The sequence below is a fragment of the Garra rufa genome, chromosome 15, assembly GCF_049309525.1.
Source record: "Garra rufa chromosome 15, GarRuf1.0, whole genome shotgun sequence".
In the NCBI taxonomy this organism is placed as follows: domain Eukaryota; kingdom Metazoa; phylum Chordata; class Actinopteri; order Cypriniformes; family Cyprinidae; genus Garra; species Garra rufa.
Window position 1 is genome coordinate 30,289,740 of NC_133375.1, and position 25,763 is coordinate 30,315,502.

Below are 25,763 nucleotides of genomic sequence, written 5' to 3' on the forward strand. Positions count from 1 at the left end.
TGTTATTAGTAAAGGTGTGAGTTGTTCATGGTTATTTTTCAAATTAGAATTGAAATGGGAATATTTGATTTATTTTATGATTTATTGTTTTATTATATTTCCGTATAGCTTTCATTTTTATTTTAGTTTTTAGTCATTTTAGTACTTCAGCTTAAACTTATTTCAAGGTGCCAGCGTTTAATTATTTTTTTTTTTTGTTAGTTAATTTTTATTTTAGTTTTTTGTTCATTTTAAGACTTTATTTTATTTTATTATACTATTTTATTAATTTTTAAAATTGTGTAATATTTAAATATTTAAATTATTGTATATTTTAAATGATTAATAATAATAATTTGTAATGTAACAGGGATATTGAAAATAACAGATGAAGCATCAATGCATTTTTTTTATTTAGTTTATCCATAATAAAAATAATTAGCACTCTCAATGACAAAATTATATATTTATATAATAGGAAAAAATATTTTACTTTATTGTGTTTCTGTATAGTTTTTGGTAATTTTAGTACTTCACTTTATTTTTCATATTATTAGTTTTTTTATTTGTTAGTTAATTTTGTTTTTGTTTTTTTAGTACTTTAGCTTAAACTATTTTATTTTATTTTTTGTGTGTAAAATTGTATAATTGTGTAATATTTAAATGATTAAATATTTTAAAGGATTAATGATAATAATTTATAATATAACAGTAATATTTAAAATTATTATCCACAGATAAAGCCATCAGTGCATTTTTGTTTTTTAATTTGAATTATTGATGGCAAAATTATATATACAATGGGAATGTTTTATTTTATTTAGTTATTTATTTTTAGTTTAGTTTTTAGTAATTTTAGTACTTCAGCTTTAATGTATTTTAATTTTTGTTCAATTTAGTACTTTAGCTTAAACTATTTTATTTATTTTATTTAACTATGCTATTTTATTTTTTTCTTGCGTACAATTGTTTAATTGTGTAATATTTAAATTATTATTTAATTAAATTTGATTATGATTATCAACAGATAAAGCCATCAATACATTTTTTTGTTTTTTATTTAGTTTATCCATAATAAAAATAATTAGCATATAAAATTATATATCTATATATCTATATCTATATCTATATCTATATATATATATATATATATATATATATATATATATATATATATATATATATAATGGGAATATTTATTTTATTTTATTTATTATAGAACTTTTAGGTGCCAGGTTTTAGTAATTTAGTTTTTGTCATTTTTAGTTTTTTGTTGTTGTTTTTTTTTTTGTTAATTTTTAGTGTTTATTTTAATAAATTATTATATATTTTAAAAGTTAAAATAATTTATAATATAACATTTATTTATTTATTTATTTATTTACTTATATAAAAAAAATATATATTTAAAAAATACATAAATATTATATATAAAAATCTACACTAGAATAATTTTATTATATTAATTATCGGCTATCAAAAAAAAAAAAAAGCTGATTCTAACAAGAGATTAGAGACCTGGCTATTGGTAGACATGAGGTAAGACATGGTAGAAGAAAGCAACATACACACACTCATAGATCAATAAGTGTCCATTAGGGTCCAGCCTCAGCAATTTCAACAACTTTTGAAAAACATTGAAATGTGATTATCCTGCTCTTAGATGCTTTTAACTTTGAGAGTAAATGAGTCATGGATTTATGCTTCTCTCTGGATTCCTCTCTTTCCTCCCCATGTCTGCATGCACCCGAGGGCTCTCTCTCTTTATCTAAATATATCTCCCTCTCTTTCTACTGCTGTACATTGTCGGTTAAATTCCCAGGTTCTAATTTTGAATAAAGTTTGTTTTGCAGATTGGAACATTGAATGTGTTTTTGACTAGAGTGAGGTGTGCAATGATGACATTCATGAAAAAAAAAGCAGGACGTGTAGCGTCTTTCCTGTACTACAGATTTGCCCCCTGTGTGTCCGAAGGGAACAGGGTCTACTGCGTTCCCACACAAGCCGTTGCCAAAGCAAATTTGGAGAGGAAGTGGAACCCTATCCCTCCTCTCTGGTGTGACCAAGTTTAGAAAACACCAGGTTTATGTGTGTGTGTGTGTGTGTGTGTGTGTGTGTGTGTGTGTGTGTGTGTGTGTGTGTGTGTGTGTGTGTGTGTGTGTGTGTGTGTGTGTGTTTCTAGTTGAATATGCAAGCAAGCAGCTGCACAGAACGCCTCACTTTTGATGTGGTTTTGTGTGTGCGGCTGCGTTTGTGTGCTTCTTTGTGGTTTGGAGTCTGGAAATGAAGTCCGTGCTGGACCGTGCATGTGCGATTGCAGGAGATGGTCCTTATTTAGTTGCTTTGCCTTATTGTGGTGCACATGTGAGTGTTGTGCGGCCTTGTTATGTCTGGAGTCACTGGACTCTTCCTGGAAGCCCAACCTCAACACACACACACCACAGACACTAATGACAGGCCCGAGTCCTCTGCCGAGACCTTTGTCCAACAATGTACAGTGAAACACTGCTACCCACAATGCAATCTGAGTCCTAAAAATAGGCCAGAAGTGATGTGTCGTTCTGTATTGTGCACATTGCCCATTCAGATTTTTGAATTAGATTTTTGCTCATTCACATTTTGAATCTATCATTCTATCTATCTATATATATTTTTATTAAAAAATTAAAAATAAATATTTATCATAAATAACATTTCAAATAAAAATACTTTTTTATTAAAAATAACTCATAATTATTTCATTTATTATTTTTTAAAATAATAATAATAAAAAACAAATAATTTAATTTATTATTAAATATTTCTTATAAATAATAATTCAATTTATATATATTTTTACATTTAAAATAACATTAATGAATTTAATTAGTTCATATATATTATTTGTTTTTATGAAATTAATTTAATTATTTATTATTAAATATTTATTATAAATAATAATATAATTATATATCATTTAATAATTCAATTAATATGTTATTATTAAAATAACATTAATGCATTTAATTAGTTCATTACTTCATATATATAATATTTAATTCGTTTTTTTATTTATTTTCTATGATAATTAAATTCTACAGTCTAACATTTCTACAAATTAAAAACATGTATTGCATTTTTTTCAGTGTTATTTTGATATTAATATAGTACTTCTTAATATTTTGAATTAGTTTTTATTTTATATATTATATGTTTTATTATATATTTATTAATTTTATTACAGTTATTTTATATGGTTTTGAGTTATTTAAAATTATGCTTTTTTGTTATTTATTTTATTTTATCTATTTTATTTCTGTATAGCTTTATTTTTTTATTTTAGTTTTTAGTCATTTTAGCTAGCTGTTATTTAATATGGTTTTGAATTATTATTTGAATTATTATATTTTTTATTTTAGACCAAGTTTTAGTAATTTAATTTTATTTAATTTTATTATTGTTTATTTTTTATTTTAGTTGTTAATAATTTTAGTACTTTAGCTTACATTTTCTAGTTTTCATTTTCTATATTGCCATTTTATTTTATTTTATTTCTGTATACGTTTCATTTTAATTTTATATGGTTTTAAGTCATGTAATATTATATATTTTTAATTTTAGTTCAAGTTTGAGTAATTTTGTTATTTTATTTTATTTTATTTCTTTATAGCTTTAATTTTAATTTTAGTTTTTGTTCATTTTAGCACTTCAGCTTAAACTTTCTAGTTTTCCTTTTTGTTTTTGTTAACAATAACCACACTGATATACAGTCTGCCATATAAGCAGCAAAAACAAATATTTGCCCTCCAAAAAAAGAAGAGAACGTTTAAATGATGAAACTATTTGAAACCGTATTCTCTGTGAATGCTCTGTAGATTAAATCCACAAGTAAACAAACAGGATTAAACGCAAAAAAATGTCGCAGGAGTCTCACACACATCTGATAGTCTGGGAAAGTGAGAAGAACACTATGAACATCTGTATGTGTTTGTTGGCATATAGTTTGGGAGGTGTTTTGTCTAGCAGTGTGGTGTACAGACACCACGTTCCTAATGAGCTGGGTACTCGCCCAGAGAGCAAATGTACGAGAGACAAAACCACTCGTTTCACAGTTTCACTTTACACCTCTACCTCCCCAAAACCCAGATTTCTCAGAGAACAACATGTGTTTACCATCAAACCAACTTTATTCCTTTGGGAAGAATGATTCCCACACGACAAATGCCTTTGCATATGTCGTTGAGATGCTTATTGCAAAGAAACTTCTTAGAATGCATAGAATGCTCAGTCTTTCTAATTGAAGTCAAATCAGAGATTTCAACTTATGGACAAAAACGTTCTCAAATGCAACTTTGTGGAGCATGTAGATCACGTTTAGTCTGACACCTGTACGGTTAAGGTTTCTGTGGTCACTGGCTAGTGAGAAATATGACAACTGGTTTGAAGACTGCAAGAGACGGAGGGAGAGAGGGAGAGCTGCGCTCTGCTAGTTTTACAGGAAGTTCCTCCCTTCCGGCTGAGGCCTGTAGCTCAGCTCAAGGGGGAGGCCATGTTCAGGTCAGAGAGAGGGTGGAGTATCGCTTGCACACACTGACGCTCACACAAAACAAAAAACTGGTTTGCTCTTTTGCCGTTCACACTTGCGTGGATATACAAGCTTGTCACACAAGCTTCTCAAAAACCTGTCTCGTAGTCTTAACCTGTCTCACGGTTAAATAGCAACATTCATCAATCAAACCTGTCTGTGGAGAACTTCACAGATGCGAAAAAGCCATGCCACACAAGTCACAACTTTTGAGATAACTAATTTGAATTTGTTGAACTCGTAAAATTCGAAAGCAAATATTTATGAATTGTATCGTCTGATTGGATGAGCAGAATTAAAACATTTAATGTTAAAAATGTAAATAAATGTCAAATTTAGTAATTGAAATGTAATATGTGTATTTTTATGATGAACTATATTACTTGAAACATTCAGTTGTTTGTTTTAAATGTGAATGTTAATATTAGTATTATTGAGGTAAAATATTAATAATAATCATGAGGGAAAATATTTGATAAATATTGAAACAATTATATTTATTTAAATATTTAAAATTATATTAGTACAAATATTCTCTACATTAATAATAATTTTTAGACAGCGTGAGGTCAAATATTACAATTAATCTCAATAATAATATTTTAAATGATTATATGAAATTATTTTTTTGAATGATTATTTCAGTATAAATAATTTAATTTAACATTTTAAAGTATAATATTAAACATAATTTATATTATTATTAATTTTTAGACAGCATAAGGTAAAATATTAATATTATTCTCAATATTAATTTAATTATATTAAATTGTATGTTTAAATAATTATATTTCAATGTAAATAATTATATTTAATTAAATATATTAAATTATAATATTATGAAATATAAAATAATGTATATTATTATTCATTTGTAGACAGATTTTTTTATAATAAGCTATATTACTTGAAAAGTTCCGTTGTTAGTTTTTAATATTAATACTAATTTGAATATTATTATTTTTTTAGATGCACCATGAAGTAAAATATTCATATTAATCTCAATAATAATTTATATTATGATTAAATAATTATATTAACTTTTATAAAAAAAAAATATTTTTTAGAACTATATTACTTGAAAAGTTCAGTTTGTTTGTTTTTAATATTATTACTAATATTAATATTATTTATTATTAATAATAATAGTTTTTTATTATAATTTTTTAGACACACCATATTACATTATATAAGACTCAGCATAATATTAATAATAATATTAATATTTAATTTTTTTTAAATATTTCTATTAGGCTTCAAACAGTGTCTAAAATAATAAAATAGAATTAATAATATTAATTGTTGATTTTTATTAGACTTAATAGTATAAGTAATATTAATAATAATAATCTTTTTTGTATATTATGTTATTTGAATAGTTCAGTTTTTTTAAATGTTAATATTAATTAATTAAAATAATATTATTTAATATTGTTTAATAAAATAATTTTATTATTAATTTTAGAAAATGTGAAGCCTATGAAAATATTTCCATCATTTTTCATATTTTTCTTGAGCTTCACACAGTGTCTAAAAATAGTTTATAGAAAATAAACTATTATTATTAATTGTTTTTAATGACATTTTAAATTTAAATGTTATTACAATTGATATTAATATAAAATGTTCTTAGGCTTCACATTGTGCCTTACCAGTAATAAAATCACTTTCATTCTTATCGGCTTTATTGCTTTATGTAAGCAGTAACACAAAGAGAGCATAGGAAGATGTTTACTTTGCCAGCGTCACATGGGGAAGTTTCTGTCAGTCATGTTTGTTTGTAACGCAATTGCTTGTTTAGGAGGGAAATCCTGCAATCTGTGTCACAGGAAACACAGGACTAGACTGGGAGGGGTGGCATTATGAGGACGACGAGACAGGAGAGGCAATTCAGCAACTCCATTAACTTGTTTAGTAGGTTAATTGTGTGTAATGTGGCAAGAAGCGAACATTCATGTGGGTGTTCAGCCCTTCGAAACACATTTCCTCTGTCATCCCTCAAGCAAGCAACAAAAAGCCTTCTAGCAAAAACCTTTCTTCCATTCTCACACCAACGTGCGAGGCAGTGTGTGTGTGTGTGTGTGTGTGTGTGTGTGTGTGAGAGGCACCCCGCCCTTCCTCAGACACCTGCAGTTTTAAACCGCTTTGCAGAAACTTGTCCATCCTGTGTACTCCTGTTTTTAGTCTGTGTCTTATTTAGTCGGTTTAAAGACATCTATGCAAGGTCTTCCAAGGCCAAAATTAGCATGATGAAAGAAAGGTGTGAGATTCCTCAGAATAACAAAAGGAAATAATGTATTAGTGCATTTTTCAGGCCTGAGCTCACATCTAAGTATGTCTCTCGCATGCTGCTGCGTCCTGCTTCTTATCAAAAGGTGTGACTTCCTGTCTGCATGTCTCACAGTGCTTTGGATGTCTGTCTACAGCATCCTTTCTGCCACATACGACACACACACACGCACTAAGATGCTGCACGGGATGGTGCCATTTTCGCACCCGCAAGCACATTGTTTGATGTGAGAATAGGAGCTGGGGACCTGTTTTAAAAGGGGGGCTTTAAAACACGGCCCCTTTGCTGCCCATCAGATAAAAGAAAGAGGAAGCGACGAGTGTGAAAATGACAGACTGATAGACAGAGAGTCTAATATACAAAGTAGAAGATAGAAATAGAAGCTATATTTAAAGATCTCTCGCTTTCTCTAGCCATGTCTCAAGTGCACACTTCAGTGGCTGTTAGGTAGTAGTCCGCTATTAAATCTAAATCCTGGCTTTTCTATTTTGTCTGTTTGACTTGACGTCTTTATGTAGTCATATATTTATCAGAGTGATGTGAGCCATCAGAGTTCTGGTATGGGCTGATGTGTTTAAGAGGGACCTCAAAGGGTCCAACTGGAAGACCCCAGACTAAGGAGAGCAAAAAACAGCTTCAAGGATGTTATTTATAGATCATTTCCTCTCTCCTGCAGTGTGGCCTGACTATGGTCATCTGACTGTCTGCAGTTAGCATGGTCTTATAAGGAGTCTAGAATACAACAAGTGCATTGATTACAATTATATAATGTTGTGATGCCTACATTTGCATTTAAAACAATTCAATTTTATAAAAAAAAAATCTATATAATAAAATATAAAAACAGTTTTAATATACGACAAACAAGTTATTTCGATTTTTATAATATATAAATATTATTTTTTTATTTTATGCGTGTATAAAAAAATCTGTAAAAAAGTTAACAGATAAAGTATATAGTTATATATACAAAATATATTCTTCATATAATTAAATATATATTTTTAATTAAAAGAGTAAAATGTTAAACTCTTTTATTTGATTTGTGTATATTTTTGTAATATATAATTGTTTATTTTATTTTATGTATGTGTGTGTGTATAAACTGAAAGTTTTAGAAAGTCTAAAAAAAGTATTATTTCTAAATGTTCTTATAGTATATATAGTGCAATGTAATAAATTAAAAATTGTAATATGTGTATTTTTATATTGAAATATATTACTTAAGTTGTTTGTTTTAAATATTAATACAAACATTATTAGTTATAATAATAGTATTTTATGATTATTATAATAGTAGTATCATTTATTTTTTAGACAGCATGAGGTAAAAATATTATATTGTTCTCAATATTCATTTTAACATTTTACTTAGGCTTCACATAGTGGCTAAACTTATATTAATTGATGTTATTTTTTTAAACTTGCTATTCTAATTATTATTAATAATATTTTAAAATCCTTTTTTGTATAATATATTACTTGAGCAGTTCAGTTGTTTGGTTTGAATGTTAATACTATTATACTAATAATATTATTATAATTATTCAATTACAAATAATTTTTAATAATATTATTTTATTACTAATTTTAAAATTAATAACCTTTCCATTGATGTATGGTTTATTCGAAGAATATTTGGCCGAGATAGAACAATTTGAAAATCTAGAATCTGAGGGTGCAAAAATTCAAAATTTTGAGAAAATCGCCTATAGAGTTGTCCAAATGAAGTGCTTAGCAATCACTTATGACTGGTTTTGTGGTCCAAGGTCACATATTTTTATGTGTGTGTGTATAATAAAGCTAAGTTATAGTCTAAAAAATTTAATAATTTTATATATAGTCTAAATAAGTTAAGAATTACATTCTTTGACTAATGAAAATGGGGTCTCGTGGTTCTTATGTTTTTTTTGTTTTTTGTTTTTGTCTGGATCTCATTCTCCATCATTTTCTAGCATATAAGTGATGCCAAGAATGCCAAATCCTCCAGTGTTCTCTAACCCAGATTAGGGAAGATCTCCCAGATTTGGTTCCATTATGTCAGAGGTCTAATCCACGAATAAACACAGGCACGTGGCAAGTGACTCTTTTCGGGGTCATATAATCAAGCTCTGCTGCTGGAAATGCACCACGCCCGAGCAGACCGGCCTGCCCGAATGAGGTCATACGTGATGCAATCCTTCATGTATGCAAACAGCACCGGCCCAACAGCACTTTCTTGTGCGTGAATGACCCTCTTTTCACTCTGAATGTAATCGACTCCCCCTGCTGCGTTTATTCAAAAACTAAATATTCGGCATCTCTGACTGGAAAAATAAAGGAGTTTTTAAGCATGAAGCTCTTTCAGCGTATGATTGGCTAACTGTGTCAAACCTTCCAGACACCGTGCAACCCAGTTGGCAGCATTTTACCCAGAAGCCCCTGCTGCCGGGCCAGTTAGGGCACTAGGCCGGGACGCTGCAGTTTGTCAGTTGGGTTTGTCTCACATTCCCACGAGAAGCCCTGCTCCAAAATAGCTCTCACAAAGTCCACCAGACAAAGTTGGCGCAGATTTACAGCCGGAGGCTGATACCGCTTGTCCAGTCGTTGTGCATTATTTTAGCGTTTAAACGTCTGCGGTTTGTGTTAATAAGCGAGAAATGTGTGGGCGGCTCACACCGCAGGTTTTCTGGAGTAAATGAGAGTGTAGAAAAGGAAGGTCAGTGTATTTTAGGGATTATACTGCAGTCAGTGAGGAATCTAGCAGGAGTGAGGTCATCGCACAACCATTAGTGACAGAGCTAAGCAAATAGTGCCTCGACGTATATTTGCACTCGCGTGTTCACGTGGCAGCATGAAAGCAGATGGTCCTGTCAACCTATTAAGCATCTGAACAATACATCCGACCTTTTCCTTCCGGCATACACACATGCAGTCTCACATAGTGTCAACACTCGGACTAAATTTAACGTTCGCAGTTTTACGTTCCCTTTGCACCTGTCTCCTGCAGTTCACAGCTCTGTCTGAAGTGATAGACACCCTCTAGCGCGGCTCCCGTTTAATGTGATCGATCCTGCTATTACCGTACTGTAGGGCTGTAGGGCATCTGAACGCCTGACTAGACCAAACGCAAATGCATGAAATGTAACAAATCAGAACGATGATGTCTTCATTTCGCTTCATATTGAGCAACACTCATCGTTTCTCTCTCTTTTTGGCTTTCTTTTCTTCCCTCTCTAGGCGTCTGATCCCATTCCTGCCAAGAAGTCCAAACACGATGACTTTCCAGCACAGTCGCCCTCAGGAGACAAAGACAAGCAACCTGATTGGCTACGATCCCTCTCTGCATCAGCCAATAAGGTTACAAAGCTTTTTTTTTTATGTGATTAGTTGTATAAGAGTATAGAGTTTGTGTAATTATATATTTATCTATGTATTAATATTATACGAGTCTGTTTACGAAACTTGGCCGTTCCTAAGAAGATTTTTGGAGCCAAGCAACTGTTTTCTTGCCACAGAGAATCAGATTCTTCTGAAACGAGATCTCGACCCAAAATAACTGATGATGTTCTTTTGAAAAAATCAATTCTCCCAAAATGAAGAGAGCCTGCAAATAGGCTTGCATACTTCTCCAATTTCAAGCAGACACAGTGACCTCAGTGTACTTGTACTGCTGGTCATTCTTCAAGCTTGTTTTATCCGTCTCTCCCACATACTCTGTTAAATTTAAGAGACTATCAGTGCTGGGTGATATACCAGTTAAAATCGGTATGAATTTTAAAAATACAACTAATTCTTTAACCGGGCAAATGAACCAACTATAATTGGCCATTAACAGAAGCCAGGGACGCTAAACATGAACACAAAGAGGAGCAAGATCACTGTTCACGACGCACAAAATAAAAAAAAAATCCTAAATACTGAATTGGGGTTTTATAAGAATGTATCTCTGAGGGGAACTGACTGTCTTCAGAAAAGTTTAGATGGTATTTTCCTTTCATCTTACCTCCATATGCTGCATATTAGTGTCGTTTTTACAAGCAACGCTGCTACCAAGGAAATGCTGTATTGCTGCTGTTACATAAACGCCACCTGCTGTCAGAGAGTGAATTTGCGTTCTCATGCAGCCCGTCTATTGTTTCAGTTTCATACAGATGTTTCATGTAGCATAATTACACAAATCTAAGGTCAGACCATTCTGTTTTTGCTTTAAATTTTGAAATGATACAGTCTAATTTACATAAAAAAACGGCTCATGCTATATTAAAAATGCAGTGGTTCAGCAACTATTTTATGCATTCTGATTGATATGTGACACTGGACCACAAAACCAGTCATAAGGGTCAGGTTTTTTTTAAGAAATTGAGATTAATACATCATCTAAAAGAATAAATAAGCTTTCCATTTATGTATGGTTTGTTAGGATAGGACAATATTCGGCCGAAATGCGGCTATTAAAAAATTTGGATCTGAGGGTTCCAAAAAAAAAAAAAAAAAATCGAAATATTGAGAAAATCGCCTTTAAAGTTTTCCAAAGGAAGTTCTTAGCAATGCATACTACAAATCAAACATTACGTTTTAATATATTTTCGGTAGGAAATGTACAAAATATCTTTACTTAATATCCTAATGATTTTTGGCATAAAAGAAATCTGTAATTTTGACCCATACACTGTATTTTTGGCTATTTTATGACTAGTGCTACTTAAGACTGGTTTTATTGTCCAGGGTCACATACAATGGAAAAGTCAAAGGGGTAGAACCGTGATAAACTGTGAAACTGCCAGAATGCCTAAAAAAAAGCAAAAAACATTTTTCGTGCTGTCTCTGCAGATGGTATCTGTTCTCTGTGTTCATGTTAGAATGCATTATGATTGTGTTCTCAACTGTGAAAAACTTACATGTAACACAATAGACGTCTTTTAACATCTCTCTGGCTTGCTGCAGGGGCTCAACTGCATCCAGCCCAGACAGAGACCGTCTGCCTTCAGGCCATGGTCTCCAAACATCTCTGTTGGTGATAAGGAGGGAGGCGGCAGACCTGCTAGCATGTTACGTGACAGGTAAACAATAAATATTATATGTAACTCTGAAATACTTGACTCTGATTGGTCAATACTCCCATCATATATAGTTAATATGTAATTTAAATGATGTTCATTTTCTGATAATAAACCACCACCTGCAATTAGAAGTCAAATCTACAACACCATTTTATTGTGCAATCATCACATTATGAAAGATGATATAGTGCGCAAAGATTGTATCAGTAACCTTAAGACAGGGTGTGCATATGTTCATTTGTTGAAACCAGCATTGTTAGTCATGCTTGTGGTTTTTCAAAAGTAAATCAGCATAAGGTTTGTATCTTCTGTGCAGAGGAACATGATGCAAGCCCGTTGGCCATTGTCTGTTTAGATATATGTGGTTTAACTCTACCATCATAACTAGAGAAGGGTTTGGGTGAGTCACTGCGTCGAGCCCAGATCGGTTTCTGCGAAACCGCTAGCAACAGTCGTTGTTTTCTCCCCACCCTTCGTTTGTGGGTTGCAGAGATGCTTTTTTCCTGTCAACCTGCCATTTGGTTTGGATTATTCATTACTAAATCACCCATACTCTTTAAGATGGTGTTAGGTCATGCTATACACACACACACATATAAGCACAGTGTACAGCAGCCTGTAGTGAACTTTTATTAAAAATTTGCATACGTGGTTTGCTCACTCACTCCGAATCCTCTTCTGCAGCTTCTACAATTACAAGAGCCTGGAGAGCGCCGTGGCCCCCAACGTAGCTCTGACACCCCTCCAGAAAGGAGGGCAAGCCTCTCCTACTGCCCCCAGCAGCTCACACCCACCCGGGGCGGAAAGCGAAGGTGCCAGCCGTGGGAGGAAGAGGAGGCTGACGGGTGAGACCCACCCCAGCCCACAGCCCTGCCCCTTGGCCACTGCCAGCAAGCCCCTGCCGCCCTCGCAGGAGGAGCGAGACTCGGATGTGGAGGTGGAAGTGGAAAGCCGTGAGGAATGTGAGTACATGACGCACCTCACTGTCACTCCACCTCATTAAAGGAATGTTCCAGGTTTAAAAGCAAGTTTTATTGACAGCATAATTAATTTTGACTTGTATGCTATACATTATATTGTTGTAATAGCTGATCAAAGTTGACAGTTGATACAGTAATTACCTTTGTTCAGCAAGCATGCATTGAATGAATCGAAAGTGATTTTTACATGTCTGTTTCAAATGAAGCACAAAGTTTTTCGAGATGAAATGTTTCTTAAACACCAAATCAGCATATTAGCATGATTTCTGAAGGATCATTTGACACTGAAGACTAATGAAAATTCAAATTTGACATCACAGGAATAAATTATAAATTAAAAGTGATTATAAACTGTTTTTACAGTGCCTTGCGAAAGTATTCATACCCCTTAATTTGTTTCACATTTTGTCATGTTGCTGCCTTATGTAAAATTACTTATTTTCCCACATCAATCTACACTCCATACAACATAAGGGCAAAGCAGAAACAGGGTTTTAACATCTTTGCAAATGTATTAAAAATTAAGAACCTAAATGATTCCATTGCATAAGTATTCATACCCTTATCTAGGACAGTTGAAATTTAGCTAAGGAGCATTTATATTGCTTGTAGATGTTACTACACTTCGAGTGAAATTAACTTGTGGCAAATTCAATCGAATGGGTATGATTTGCAAAGGCACACACTTCTTAATAAAAGATCTAACAGCTAAAAATGCATATCAGAGCAAAACCCAAGCCATGAGGTAAAAAAAAAGCTGCCTGCAGAGCTCAGAGACAGGACTGCATCAAGCCACACATCTGGGGAAGAGTTCAGAAAAAAATTCTGCTGCATTGAAGGTTTACAGAAGCATGTAATCTTCATTACCCTTAATGGAAGGAGTTTGAAACAACCATGACTCTTCCTAGACCTGGCCTCCTGGCCAAACTGACCAATAGATGGTGAATGGCCTTGGTTAGAGTGGTGAACAAGAACCTGATGGTCACTCTAGTTGAGCTCCATGATCATATATGCAGATGGGAGAAACTTACAGAAGGACAAACATCACTGCAACACTCTACCAATCTGGGCTGTATGGTGGTGTGGCAAGACTCAATCCTCTCCTCAGTGAAGACACATTAAAACACACTTGGAATTTGCAAAAAAGACACCTATAGGACCCTCAGACTGTGAAATACAAGATCCAGAGGTCTGATGAGCCTCAATTCCAAGCATCATGTTTGAAGGAAACCAAGCATTGCTCATCACCTGCAGAGTACCACCCCAAAAGTAAAGTGTGCTGGTAGCAGCCTCATGCTGTGGGTTTGTGGAGCCTGAGCTTGAACCCAATCAAACATTTCTGAATAAACCTGAAAATGTCTGCCAGCCCCCATCCAAGCTGACAGAGCTTGAGAGGTTAAGAGGTGAGGCGAAGAATGGCAGGTTATTGCCAAATGTTGATGTGCAAATCTTGTTGCATCATACTCAAAAAGACTTGAGGCTGTAAAGGTGCTTCAGGCTAAGTACTGAGTTAAGGGTATGAATACTTATGCAATGTACTTATTTCTGTTTTTATTAAAATTATGAAGTTATAAATTATGAAGATTGACGTGGATAAAAAAGTAATTTAAAACATTTTAACATAAGGCTGCAACAAAACAAAACATGAAAAAAATTAAGGGGTGTGAATACTTTCGCAAGGCACAGTATATAAATAACTAAATGCAATATGTAATATCACAGTAAATCATTTTGACTTACTGTAATGCAAGCACAATGGAAGCTTCACACAGTGAAACCACAAGTATGTGTTACACTTTTAACCTGAAATGCCTGAAAAATAAGCAGTGAATCAAAATTGTTTTCTTTAAAATGAATAAAGGAATGCTACATTCCGGTAACATATTTGAAGAGCAATTTGGAATAATTTTTTTCTTGCTTTAGAGTGTTTTAACTGTGACCCCTGATTTAGTCGCCGTGTAGTGAAACAAAAGTCGTTTAAATACATTAGGATTTCATTCACACTTCATTTGCACACAGTTCATTTTCAGTCAACCTTGAGCGCTCTGGAGAGAGGTGGATTAGAACGGTAACAGCTCTTGTGTGAATGCGGCAGAAAATCAATGAGGCTTCTTTCGTTCCTCACGTTTTACGGCTCATTTTAAAGCACGTCTTGTGTGTTTGACAGGTGCTTGGAAAAAACCGACTGACATACGAACCAATGAAGCCCACGTAGTCTGATCCTCCACCTAATTATGTCTCTTCTCTGTCTTGTTTTTTTTTTCAGTCACCTCATCGCTTTCCTCACTCTCCTCCCCATCTTTTACATCCTCGAGCTCTGCTAAGGACTTGAGTTCTCCCTCCGGCCCCGGAGCCCCCTTACCAGCAGTTCTGACGCCGGTCAGCGGGCCCCCCGAAGGCCCCCTGGTGTCTGGAGGGGAGGGACACGCCATGACGAACCTGGAGTCAGAGCTGGAGACGCTGAGGCAGGCACTGGACAGCGGCCTGGACTCGAAAGAGTCGAAAGAAAAGTTTCTACACGAGATAGTGAAGATGAGGGTAAAACAGGAGGAGAAGTTGGGATCAGCCTTACAAGCCAAACGGAGCCTCCAACAGGTACCCACAGACTTTAAGAGTGATTCAACATCAGATTCATTTTTTTTCTAAATCTATTCCTACGTAAACTGAACCTTTGAATTTAATGCAACAGTTTATGTAAGACAGCACACTGGAGGTTTCATTTCATCTTTGAGTTCATTCAACTTTATATATGATATATAACAGAGTGAGTAGTCATCAGTTTATTCCTGTGTCTTCCACAGGAGCTTGAGTTTCTCCGTGTTGCTAAGAAGGAGAAGCTCCGTGAGGCAACTGAGGCGAAGAGGAACCTGCGTAAGGAAATTGAGCGTCTGCGTGCTGAAAGTGAGAGGAAAATGAGAGAAGCCAACGAGTCACGTATACGACTGAAGAGAGAGCTGGAACAGGCCAGACAGCTACGAGTGTGTGACAAAGGCTGTGAAGCTGGCCGTCTGCGAGCCAAGTACTCAGCACAGGTTAGTTCAATCACATTCACACTAGGGGTGGAGCCGAACCCGAATACGGTATTCGGAAAGGCACAAATAGCGTGTTTTTTACGAATACTTATTTCGAACAAATACTTTAAAAAATATTTGTATTCAGGAACAAGAAAAACTTGTCAGTGCATGCCCGCGTGAGTGAGTGACATTCAGGAGTCGGGGGGTGGGGTTAAAAGAGGTGACTGACACAGGCTGCTACACACAGCAACAGAGAAGGCTCGGCTGGGTGAAAAAAGACTTCACTGCATCACTATTTTTGTTGAATAGGTTTTTGTACCTTAACTGGGTTCTGGAGGCAGTTTATAGCTTTTGGGAAGCAGAGTTTGATCGAGAGATTATTCCATTAGGGGCCGTTCACATGCACGCTCAAGTTAGTTGTTTCACATGTAGACGCGCGGTATGCGCGCTCATAATGGAAGCGACGCGGACACGGTGCTACGCGCTCGTTTTTTCCAGGCGCGTCCGCGCCGCATCCAGATAAATACATCTCAACTTTTCAGAATGCCACAAGCGCAGCGCTGGTCATGTGACCAGAAGCAACCAATCAGCTTCACCCTTTCCCTTAATAACATTGAAAAACAGCCAAGTTGGAGGGACAGCTTATCATATCTGTACAGGAATAACCATTTTTAAATAAATTTAATAGCAGAGCTACTGCAAGCGATTTTTAATGCTGGAAATCCATTTATGCTTTGCTGAAGCTTCCGAGTCTTCATTGAGAGATCAGGTCACGGTTGCTTAGCAACGGCAGACGCCACGGGAAAGAAGTTCATTCAGAAGAAGAACAGTTCTTTTAAGTATTATTTGTTTTTATTCTGTCTGTTCAGCGTCCTCCAACAAGGATGGGTGGTGGTGGGGTTCATAATGTTCACAATGGTATTTTATTAGTTGTTGGTTTAACCATGGATGAGGTAATGGCTGTTATGTTATTTTCTTTTCAATGGCGTTCCTTGTTACATGTTCAAAAAAATCAACCAATATTGCATATCCATAATTATTATAATGGATATAATTAAAGAATACTTACACTATAACGTAAATTATAAGTGTAACGCACAAAAAAAACAGTATTTTACACCTATTTTGAATTTTACTCGAATACAAATACAAATACAAATACTTTTCCCCCCTCAACAAATACAAATACAGATACAAATACCGGCTGCTTTGCACACCCCTAATTCACACACACAGTGTTACCAAGATAAGCGTTTAAAGATCTGGGCTAATAACCAAAAGGTCGTGGGTTCAAAGGTGTGATTCACAATTATTATGCCTTTGAGCAAGACAGTAAACCACAGATTGTTCCCGGAGTGACTGGCCCTGTGCTATAAATGTACTGGAAGTGGCTCAGGACAAACAAGTGTCTGTTTAATGAGCAGTAATCTAAAGTATGCTTAGATTGATGTAACATGACACCCCACTCACACACACTTTCAAATGAACTCTCAGACTGGGTGTGGTCTTGCAAGTCTGATGAGATATGTTTTATTTCTCAGAAGGAAACAGGGTAACTTCCTGTCAGAGTTGTGTGTTTCAGACTAAACAAGAGAGAGACATCACTGAGATGTTTGCCTGGCAGTGTTTGTGTATTTGCATGTCAGTGTTTGACCTACACCACAAGCTACTAGCAGAACTTTGCTATATTGATAAATCTAAAACTAGCAATATATGTACAGTTGAGGTCAAATGTTTATATACTCCTTGCAGAATCTGTAAAATGTTAATTATTTTACCAAAAAAAGATGAATCATACAAAATGCATTGTATTGTTTATTTAATACTGACCTGAATAAGATATTTCACGTATGTTTAAACATAGTCCACAAGACAAATGACTCCTTTCAAAAGTTTACATATACTTGATTTTAATACCGTGTTGTTACCTGAATGATTCACAGGTGTTTTTTTTTTTTTTTTTTTTTTTTTTTTAGTGATAGTTGTTCATGAGTCCCTTGTCTGTCCTGAACAGTTAAACTGTCCTCTGTTCTTTAAAAAAAATCCTTCAGGCCCTACAAATTATTTTGTTTTTCAGCATTTTTGTATATTTGAACTTTTTCCAGCAATGACTGTATGATTTTGAGATCCATCTTTTCACACTGAGGACAACTGAGAGACTCATATGCAACTATTACAGAAGGGTTCAAATGCTCTCTGATGCTTCAGAAGGAAACACAATGTATTAAGAGCTGGGGGTGAAAACTTTTTGAATTTGAAAATTAGGGTAAATTTAACGTATTTTGTCTTCTGAAAAACATGCAAGTATCGTCTTTAGATTCTGAAGGGCAGCACTAAATGGAAAAAAAAATTATATTTAGGCAAAATAAGAAAAATGTACACATCTTCATTCTGTTCTGTTCAAAAGTTTTCACCCCCATCTCTTAATACATAGTTTTTCCTTCTGGAGCATCAGAGAACATTTGAACCTTCTGTAATAGTTAATAGCTGTAATATAAGTCCCTCAGTTGGCCTCAGTGTGAAAAGATGGATCTTAAAATCATACCGTCATTGTTGGAAAGGCTTCAAATACACAAAAATGCTGAAAAACCAAAGAGTTTGCGGGACCTGAAGAATTTTTCTAAAGAACAGTGGGCAATTCAACAAAGGAACTCATAAACAACTATCACTAAACAAAAAAAAAAAAACACAGCTGTGGATCATTCGGGTAATAACACAGTATTAAGAATCAAGTGTATGTAAACTTTTGAACATGTATAGTCTTTTATGTGAAATACCTTATTGAGGACAGTACTAAATAAAAAAATAACATGCATTTTGTATGATCTCTCATACTTTGGTAAAATAATTCACATTTTGCAGATTCTGCAAGGCGTACGTACACTTTTGACCTCAACTGTATAGCTTTTCGTCAAACTACATGATTTGCTGCGAATTTGTGGCCACTTTATTCATCTGTATTTGTTATATTTTCAGATTGAAGACCTTCAAGTAAAGTTGCAGCACGCTGAGGCAGACCGAGAGCAGCTGAGATCCGATCTGATGCAAGAGCGGGAGGCAAGGGAGCACCTGGAGAGAGTGGTCAAGGAGCTACAGGAACAGCTGTGGCCCAAAAGCCCCAGCAAGAACGGCACAGACGCAGCACCCCCACCCGCCAAAGACTCCAACTAATCCTCTATCTCTTGACTCCACCCAATCCACATCAACACCGCCCTGATTGACAGCACCAACCACCCAATCATGTCAACTAGCATGCGGGGTGAGCCCCGCCCACCTGCCTCTTAGCCAGCGCAAACCCGGAGGTATCCTGAACGTTTTTTGATGACAAAATGTTTAGCACTGAAATGCACCTCGCCTCCAACCAGATGTAAAAAAGGAAGAAAAAAAATGCAAAGTCTATTCGGAAAGGAAGAAGCCAATAGCACAAAAGCTAACTGTGCCTGAAACTGAATACATTTTGAAATGAAGACTTTTCTATGACAAACAAATTGGTGATAATGACGAAAAATTTTACACAGCAATTTTTAAGCACGCTGTTCGCCCCGAGAGACAAGGACTCATCATCATCCCATCAGAAATTCCTGTTTCCTTTCATTTCCTCAGTCGTTTTGAGGAACTACAACGAAAATCACTTTGTAATAAGCTATTTAAGAGACTTGTTAGTGAGTGTGTATGAGATAAAAAAAAAAAAAAAACTTATCAAAGCCTCAAATTTTCCCCTTTTTACGTGTACATACATGTCATGCTGGTTAAAAGAAGCCATGGAGACAAAATGGTTACACACTTGTACCTTCAACAATGGTAAAGAGATACTGGTCAGGAGAGCGTTGAGGGGCTTTGGAGAGCTAGAGGTGGAGAAGTTCAGCCCTGTTGAAAGGGAGAGATATTTGTATTCAAGTAAGTGTTACGACCAAGCCAGAGCACTTTCTTTTAACGGCAAACAAATGCTCCCCTCAGAAGCTGTCGTGCGATACGCCACGAGGGTCAAAACCTGTCGGCGGATCTTAAGATCGTGGTCAGTGTGGAATCGGAGGTTTGCGGCTCCTGCTCTCCGCGAGGGTTTGGGTTTTCTTCTCGTCACACACGCGTACAGCTTCTCCGTGGGCTGAGGTGCTGACAACTGGCCCGGCTCACAAACGTGGGCGGCCATTTTTGGGAATAAACTAACAGCATAAAAAAAAAAAAAAAAAACGGCTTCTAGGGCAGGAGGTGTCATGTGATCAAGAACCACAAATTGTTCTTTTTAAGTAAATTATAATATGTAAATATGAAAATGTTTCTTTTTTTTCTGTTTCGCTTTGTTTTTTACTTTTCAATAATGAATCGCACTTTGTCATTACAAAATCCTGTCTAAATGCATTACGCTCCCACTCTCCCACACATTTATCTCAGAGAGTTTTTAGTATTCCTAAGTATAAAAATTGAAATAAACCTTTTGTTAATTATATGCAGTTCTAATAAATGCAATGTAATCATGTGTTTAAGACAAACTATTGTAAATAAAACCGCAAGAATTAAAAAAAAAAGTTCTACATGCTTGCTTGCTGAAAAGCGGACGGCGCACACGGCCGTTCCCTCAATCTGACTTTAATTCAACATTTATCATAGTTATCGATATATGATTATAATCGTTGCTAAAGTGTTATTGTTACTGTCCTGGATCCCTACAGGTTTTGAACGGTTCCGAATCAAATTTAAAACCGTTCCGAGCGAATAGGACACACAAATTGTCATGCATTGGTAAAAGGGAGTCTAAATATCAATGCAGGTGCTCCTCTCGGCTGTGAGCAAGAGCGTATTACTGTGTACAAAGCGACGAGGATGGATGAGCGAGCGAAAGAAAGTCTAGATGGTTTAATAAATGCATCTTTAAATGCTCACACACTTAGCTGAGATAGATTTTGTTGAAAATACATATATTTTATAAGTGATTTATATACATTGGGTACAATGCAATCAGAATGTATGTTACGTTTTGGCTCTTTTGTTGTTGTTGTTGTTGTTATAACGGATGTTTTTTCAGACTGTGTGAATATTTTATTGCTTATGTTCCTTCTTTCAATAGCAAGCTTATGTAATTTCTTTCATATGCATGGAATTTAAAAGAAAAGATAAAGTCTGCCATTCATATATTCATTATTGGGCATTAAAACTGTATATGTAAGTTTTTTTTTTATTATTGTGTTATGCAATATAAAGCAATTTTAATCTTGTTTTTAACTACAAAGGAAAACAAAACCCTCTTAACAATAAATTTCAGCTCTTAAACGCAACATTAACGGCATTACTCTTGGGCTAGATACAAACCTTATGTGCATATGCAATGCTGGAGACCTTCAAGTGCCTGTCTTTGGGGGCCTTGTGGGTTCCAGAAGAGGAACAATTATCGAGCCCGTTTCCACGGTGGCCGAATGTTCAGACAGCGGTCGGATGGTGAGAGCGGGACGTCCCATTTGCACTGAGCCTCTTCGGCTCGCCCCATTTTGCCAGAACGAACTTGACTATCACTGCTTAAGAGCAAGCCGCAGCTTATTTGATAGGTTTTAATGCCAGTTTGTCAGTATTCCTTTGATGTTTGATTTTTTCTGCTTCGAAAATCGATGAGTAATTAAATACAAGAAAAATGCATAGCAGAATTTAATGCTCCAATTGCCACTGGTAAAGAAGAAGTTAAATCTTATACTAAGACAGCTTTTAAATGTACGTCGGAATAAATAAACTCTTTTCTTTCTCTGTTTTTAAGGAATAAAAAATATATTTAAGAGGTTACTTTTGCTATAGATGTAAAAAGAGCCTTTGAAACGATATGCGGAGATATTAAACGGGGGTCTAAAGGAAGCTCAGTGTCTTAACGGTAGCAAGAGACTGTGCATTTTTACAGACCAAAAAAAGAAATAAAAATTACAAAAAAACTTTCCGATAAGGTTTTATAGTTGTTTTTACACGCAAATTGATATGTGTAGTTTACTTTGTTCGAGCGGTTTTCTATGAAAAAGGGAGAAATTGATCACAGAGGCTCCTTTGCTCCCGGTATGATACTAAAAATGTGGATTTTTTTCTAAAAGAGCCGTTTTTTGCTAACGAAGAAAAAAAAAGATCGAAAATACAGCAATAACGACATAACATCACTGATAATAAATGAGCAGGATTAGCCAGTCTGATGATGAAAGTACAAAATCACCAATGTATATAACTGTTTTCTTTTCATTTTACAAAAATTGTATCATAAATGTATATTGTGTTTCTTTCTCTTTTTTTCAGAATGAGAAAAAAACCTTACATAATAGTTGTTATATTTTACGTTGTGTTTTTAAAAACAAAAAGAAAGAAAATGTTTTAAAAACTATTATTTCAAAGGTTGTATTCCCAATGCAAGCATATTCAGTCCTTTTATTCTGCTTTTTTCCCTTTTTTGTGCTACAAGGAATAGTAATGTTCAGTAAAATCGTTTTGGTAAATGCCTTTTCTTTTTCTGTTATCAATGTTTTGTTATGTTCAACTAAATATCAAATACATCATTTCTGGTTGAATCAGACATTCAGATTCTTATTTTAACAATCTGTTCTCCTTTTTTTTTTCATGCCGATGTATCTTCTTAGCCCTTCACTGCTGCTATAACAATATACTATAAACCTTGCAACTCTTGAAATTATTTTTATGTAAGAGATTAATGTATGCTTTCTTCTTCTACTGATGCCGCTTATACACTTGGATCTGGCCAATTTCTCCCTCTTAGACGTCCCCTTTTCCCCTCACATGGACTATAATGTAAGATAGAGAGCTCTATGAGATTAGAGTTGAAAGTAGTTCGGCTTATATACTGCAGTGTCAGGATGTACAGTGTATAGACCCATAATCAAAAATAAAGTTGTTTGTCCAGAAATATTTTGTTCTGGTTGTTATTTCGGTCTCTGTGGAACGGCATCTTTATTTCTTTGAAATAACTACTTTTCTTCACTTAGAAGTGTCTCTAGACATACCTTAATTTTATATTATACATTCAGGAAAAATATTTTTTTTCTGCTGCATGCAATGTTTTGATCCTTCAAAGAAAATGTGTTTACCTCTTCCAGTTTTTTTCCTGTCTTGTTGCTCCTGCTTAACAGGTGAATTATAGATCTAAGGTAGAACTCTTGTCATTGACTGTAGTAATGGCTCACATGAGCCAATAAATCAGATCTGTGAATCTCTTTCTGATTAATAATTCAGGAAGCACCCTTAAGATGAGCTACTACAGGTGAATAGAGTAATAAAAATTTGTCTCCTTTTATCTAAATGAAACATTGTCATATACTGTAGAAAAAAAAGTGTAAATGTTCAAATTGTGCTAATTATATGTAATTATACATAATTAATTATTAATGAGTCATTAATATGTTTAATATGATGAAATTATTTTAAATGAAAATATTGCAGAACATCTTTTTTTAAGAAAAATATTTTGATTGATAATTTTTGGTCAGACACAACAACAGACATGAACAAATGATATTTGAAATGGTGTTTTCTTGTAAAACATATTCCAATAATATTTAATTTACAACTTCAAAAAATATTTTTTCACTGTGTAATAATAATAGTTTTTTAGGTAAACATGGGGATGTTTAAAAAAACTAAACATGCATTATGAAGTATTCCATTTTTTTATTGAAATGGAGATTACCTATGTTTACAGTTTACAATTCCACTGTATATAATTATATTAATGAATAATACATTGAAATAAATTGGCATATAAGCAATTTTCAATCATAAATTGCTAGTAAATTTCATAATTACATGAAACATTAAGTAATGCACTGGCTTAAATGTCAAATTTTGAAAAAGAACTTAAATTGTATTTTCTTGTAAAACATACTACAATCATATTTAATTTACAACTTCAAAAATATAACTTCAATAATTAAGTTTTTTAAGGAAAAATAAGGAAAAACCTAACCATTTATTATGAAGTATTCAATTATTTATTTATTTGTTTGTTTGTTTATTTATTTATGTATTTATTAAAATAGAGATTGCCTGCTTTCTCTTTACAATTCTATTATATAATAAGAAGAACAGACAATTACAAGCAACATTAAGTAACACACTGACTTAAATATGAAATTTTGAAGAACTGAAATTGCATTTTCTTGTAAAACATACTCCAATCATATTTAATTTACAACTTCAAAAATATTTTTTTACTGTGTAATAGTTAAGTTTTTTTTAAGTAAACATAGGGGTGTAAATCCCCCTAACCATTTATTTTGAAGTATTACATTTTTATTTATTTGTTTATTGAAACAGAGAATATCTATGTTTACCGTTTACAATTTCATTAAATAATAATAATAAATAACAATAATACACTGAATAAAACTGCCATAAAAGCCATTTTAATCATAAATTACTAGTAAATTTCAGTTCACAAACAATTACATGAAACATTAAGTGGCACACTGACTTTAATGGTAAATTTTGAAGTAGAAAAGCATATATATATATATATATATATATATATATATATATATATATATATATATATATATATATATATCATTAATCGTTAATTAATCATTAAGGGGGGGGGGGGTACAATGCTGTTTTATGCATGTCAAGTTATTTACACTGTTAAAGAGTTGGATTCCCATGCTAAACGTGGCCAAAGTTTCAAAAAACTATTTGGACGTGTAACAGAGTATTTATGTGCTAAATACACACTTCCGTGTTTCTTACAAGTTTCGGAAAGTTTTTTGGAACTCCTTGCGCGTCCGCGCACACATCGACCAGAGCGAGCGCAAGAGCGCGCTTCCTTCGGCTGCACTGCTGCACGGGACTTATTCGGGAAGAATATCTTTAGTTTAAAGTATGGTTTTGGTTGTAAGGCAAAAATAACCTTGCTCAGCTTCCCGAAGAAGCCAGCGTTATGTGAACAGTAGATGCAGTTTGTTTTCCCGGGGCAGAAACGGAGTTTTGCAAGTGTGTTTATTGACGAACGTTTTATAAACAAGGCCCAATTCGACACTGGATTTACAGATCGTTTGAAACCGAAAGATGGAGCTAGTGATGTGACGTTTGACACCGAAGCTTCGAAGCTTGTATCAAAAAAACGAAACATCTCACAGTGAAGCACTGTACCGGAGCTTGATTCGTTTTGTCCATAACCACGTGACCTGTGACGTCCGAAGCTTCAGGTGCGTTCGACTTCATGCAGCGCTGCGCAGACCGATCGGCGGCTGACTTGAAGTAGTGCATGCCGGTTAGAAATTTTGTCCGACTTGAACCGGCGCCGACGCCACGTGACGTTCACGTGTGGCATCAAAGTAACGCGAGAGCGTTTCGAGAACAGCCGGCTTGCTCAGCCAGCGCAACATTTCAGAAGGGACTGCGCCAGGCTGTGATGACGTCACAGCTTCTCATGATTGGCCACATTCACCACATGACGATGATCACGTGTGTTTCGTGCATAACAAATCAATTTGCATGCCATTTCGTAAATAGTTTACGATCTTTTGACTGCAGTAAATTTTATTCCCTTAAATTCTTTATATTGGATTTATGCATAAGTTTATTATTGTACTTTTTTCATACAGACCACTTATAGTATTCAGCTGCATATTTAAGTAATATTTTTTATGGAATAACTAAAATGTCACAGACATTTAATGTAATGTGGTCAACACTGATTGATGCTGAAATCTGTAGTTGCTGCTTCACTTGCATGTGCTGCATTTCTTCCAACAAAATATTATTTCTATAGCTTCCAATTCATCTGCAATAAAGTAGGCAAACGCCACGTGATCTGCCATGTTTGAGAGAGCAACGAGATCTCCAACTTGTCCGACTTGACGGCTCCGTTTTCAGCTCCTCCCCGACTGCTTTCGGCTAATCTCGCCGATCGGTCTGCGCAGC

General features: G+C 34.4%; 1 protein-coding gene across 1 annotated transcript in view; it reads left to right on the top strand.

Moving 5' to 3' along the window:
* The window catches only part of skia (v-ski avian sarcoma viral oncogene homolog a), an 87,592-nt gene extending 64,840 nt beyond the window's left edge, over positions 1-22,752 (top strand). The window contains exons 2-7 of the mRNA XM_073819037.1: positions 10,053-10,172; positions 11,760-11,875; positions 12,560-12,837; positions 15,122-15,450; positions 15,657-15,887; positions 18,846-22,752. Of these exons, the coding sequence (XP_073675138.1) occupies positions 10,053-10,172; positions 11,760-11,875; positions 12,560-12,837; positions 15,122-15,450; positions 15,657-15,887; positions 18,846-19,040 (1,269 nt within the window). The 3' untranslated portion in view covers positions 19,041-22,752. The remainder of the gene's footprint in view (positions 1-10,052; positions 10,173-11,759; positions 11,876-12,559; positions 12,838-15,121; positions 15,451-15,656; positions 15,888-18,845) is intronic.
* Positions 22,753-25,763: the final 3,011 nt, after the last annotated feature.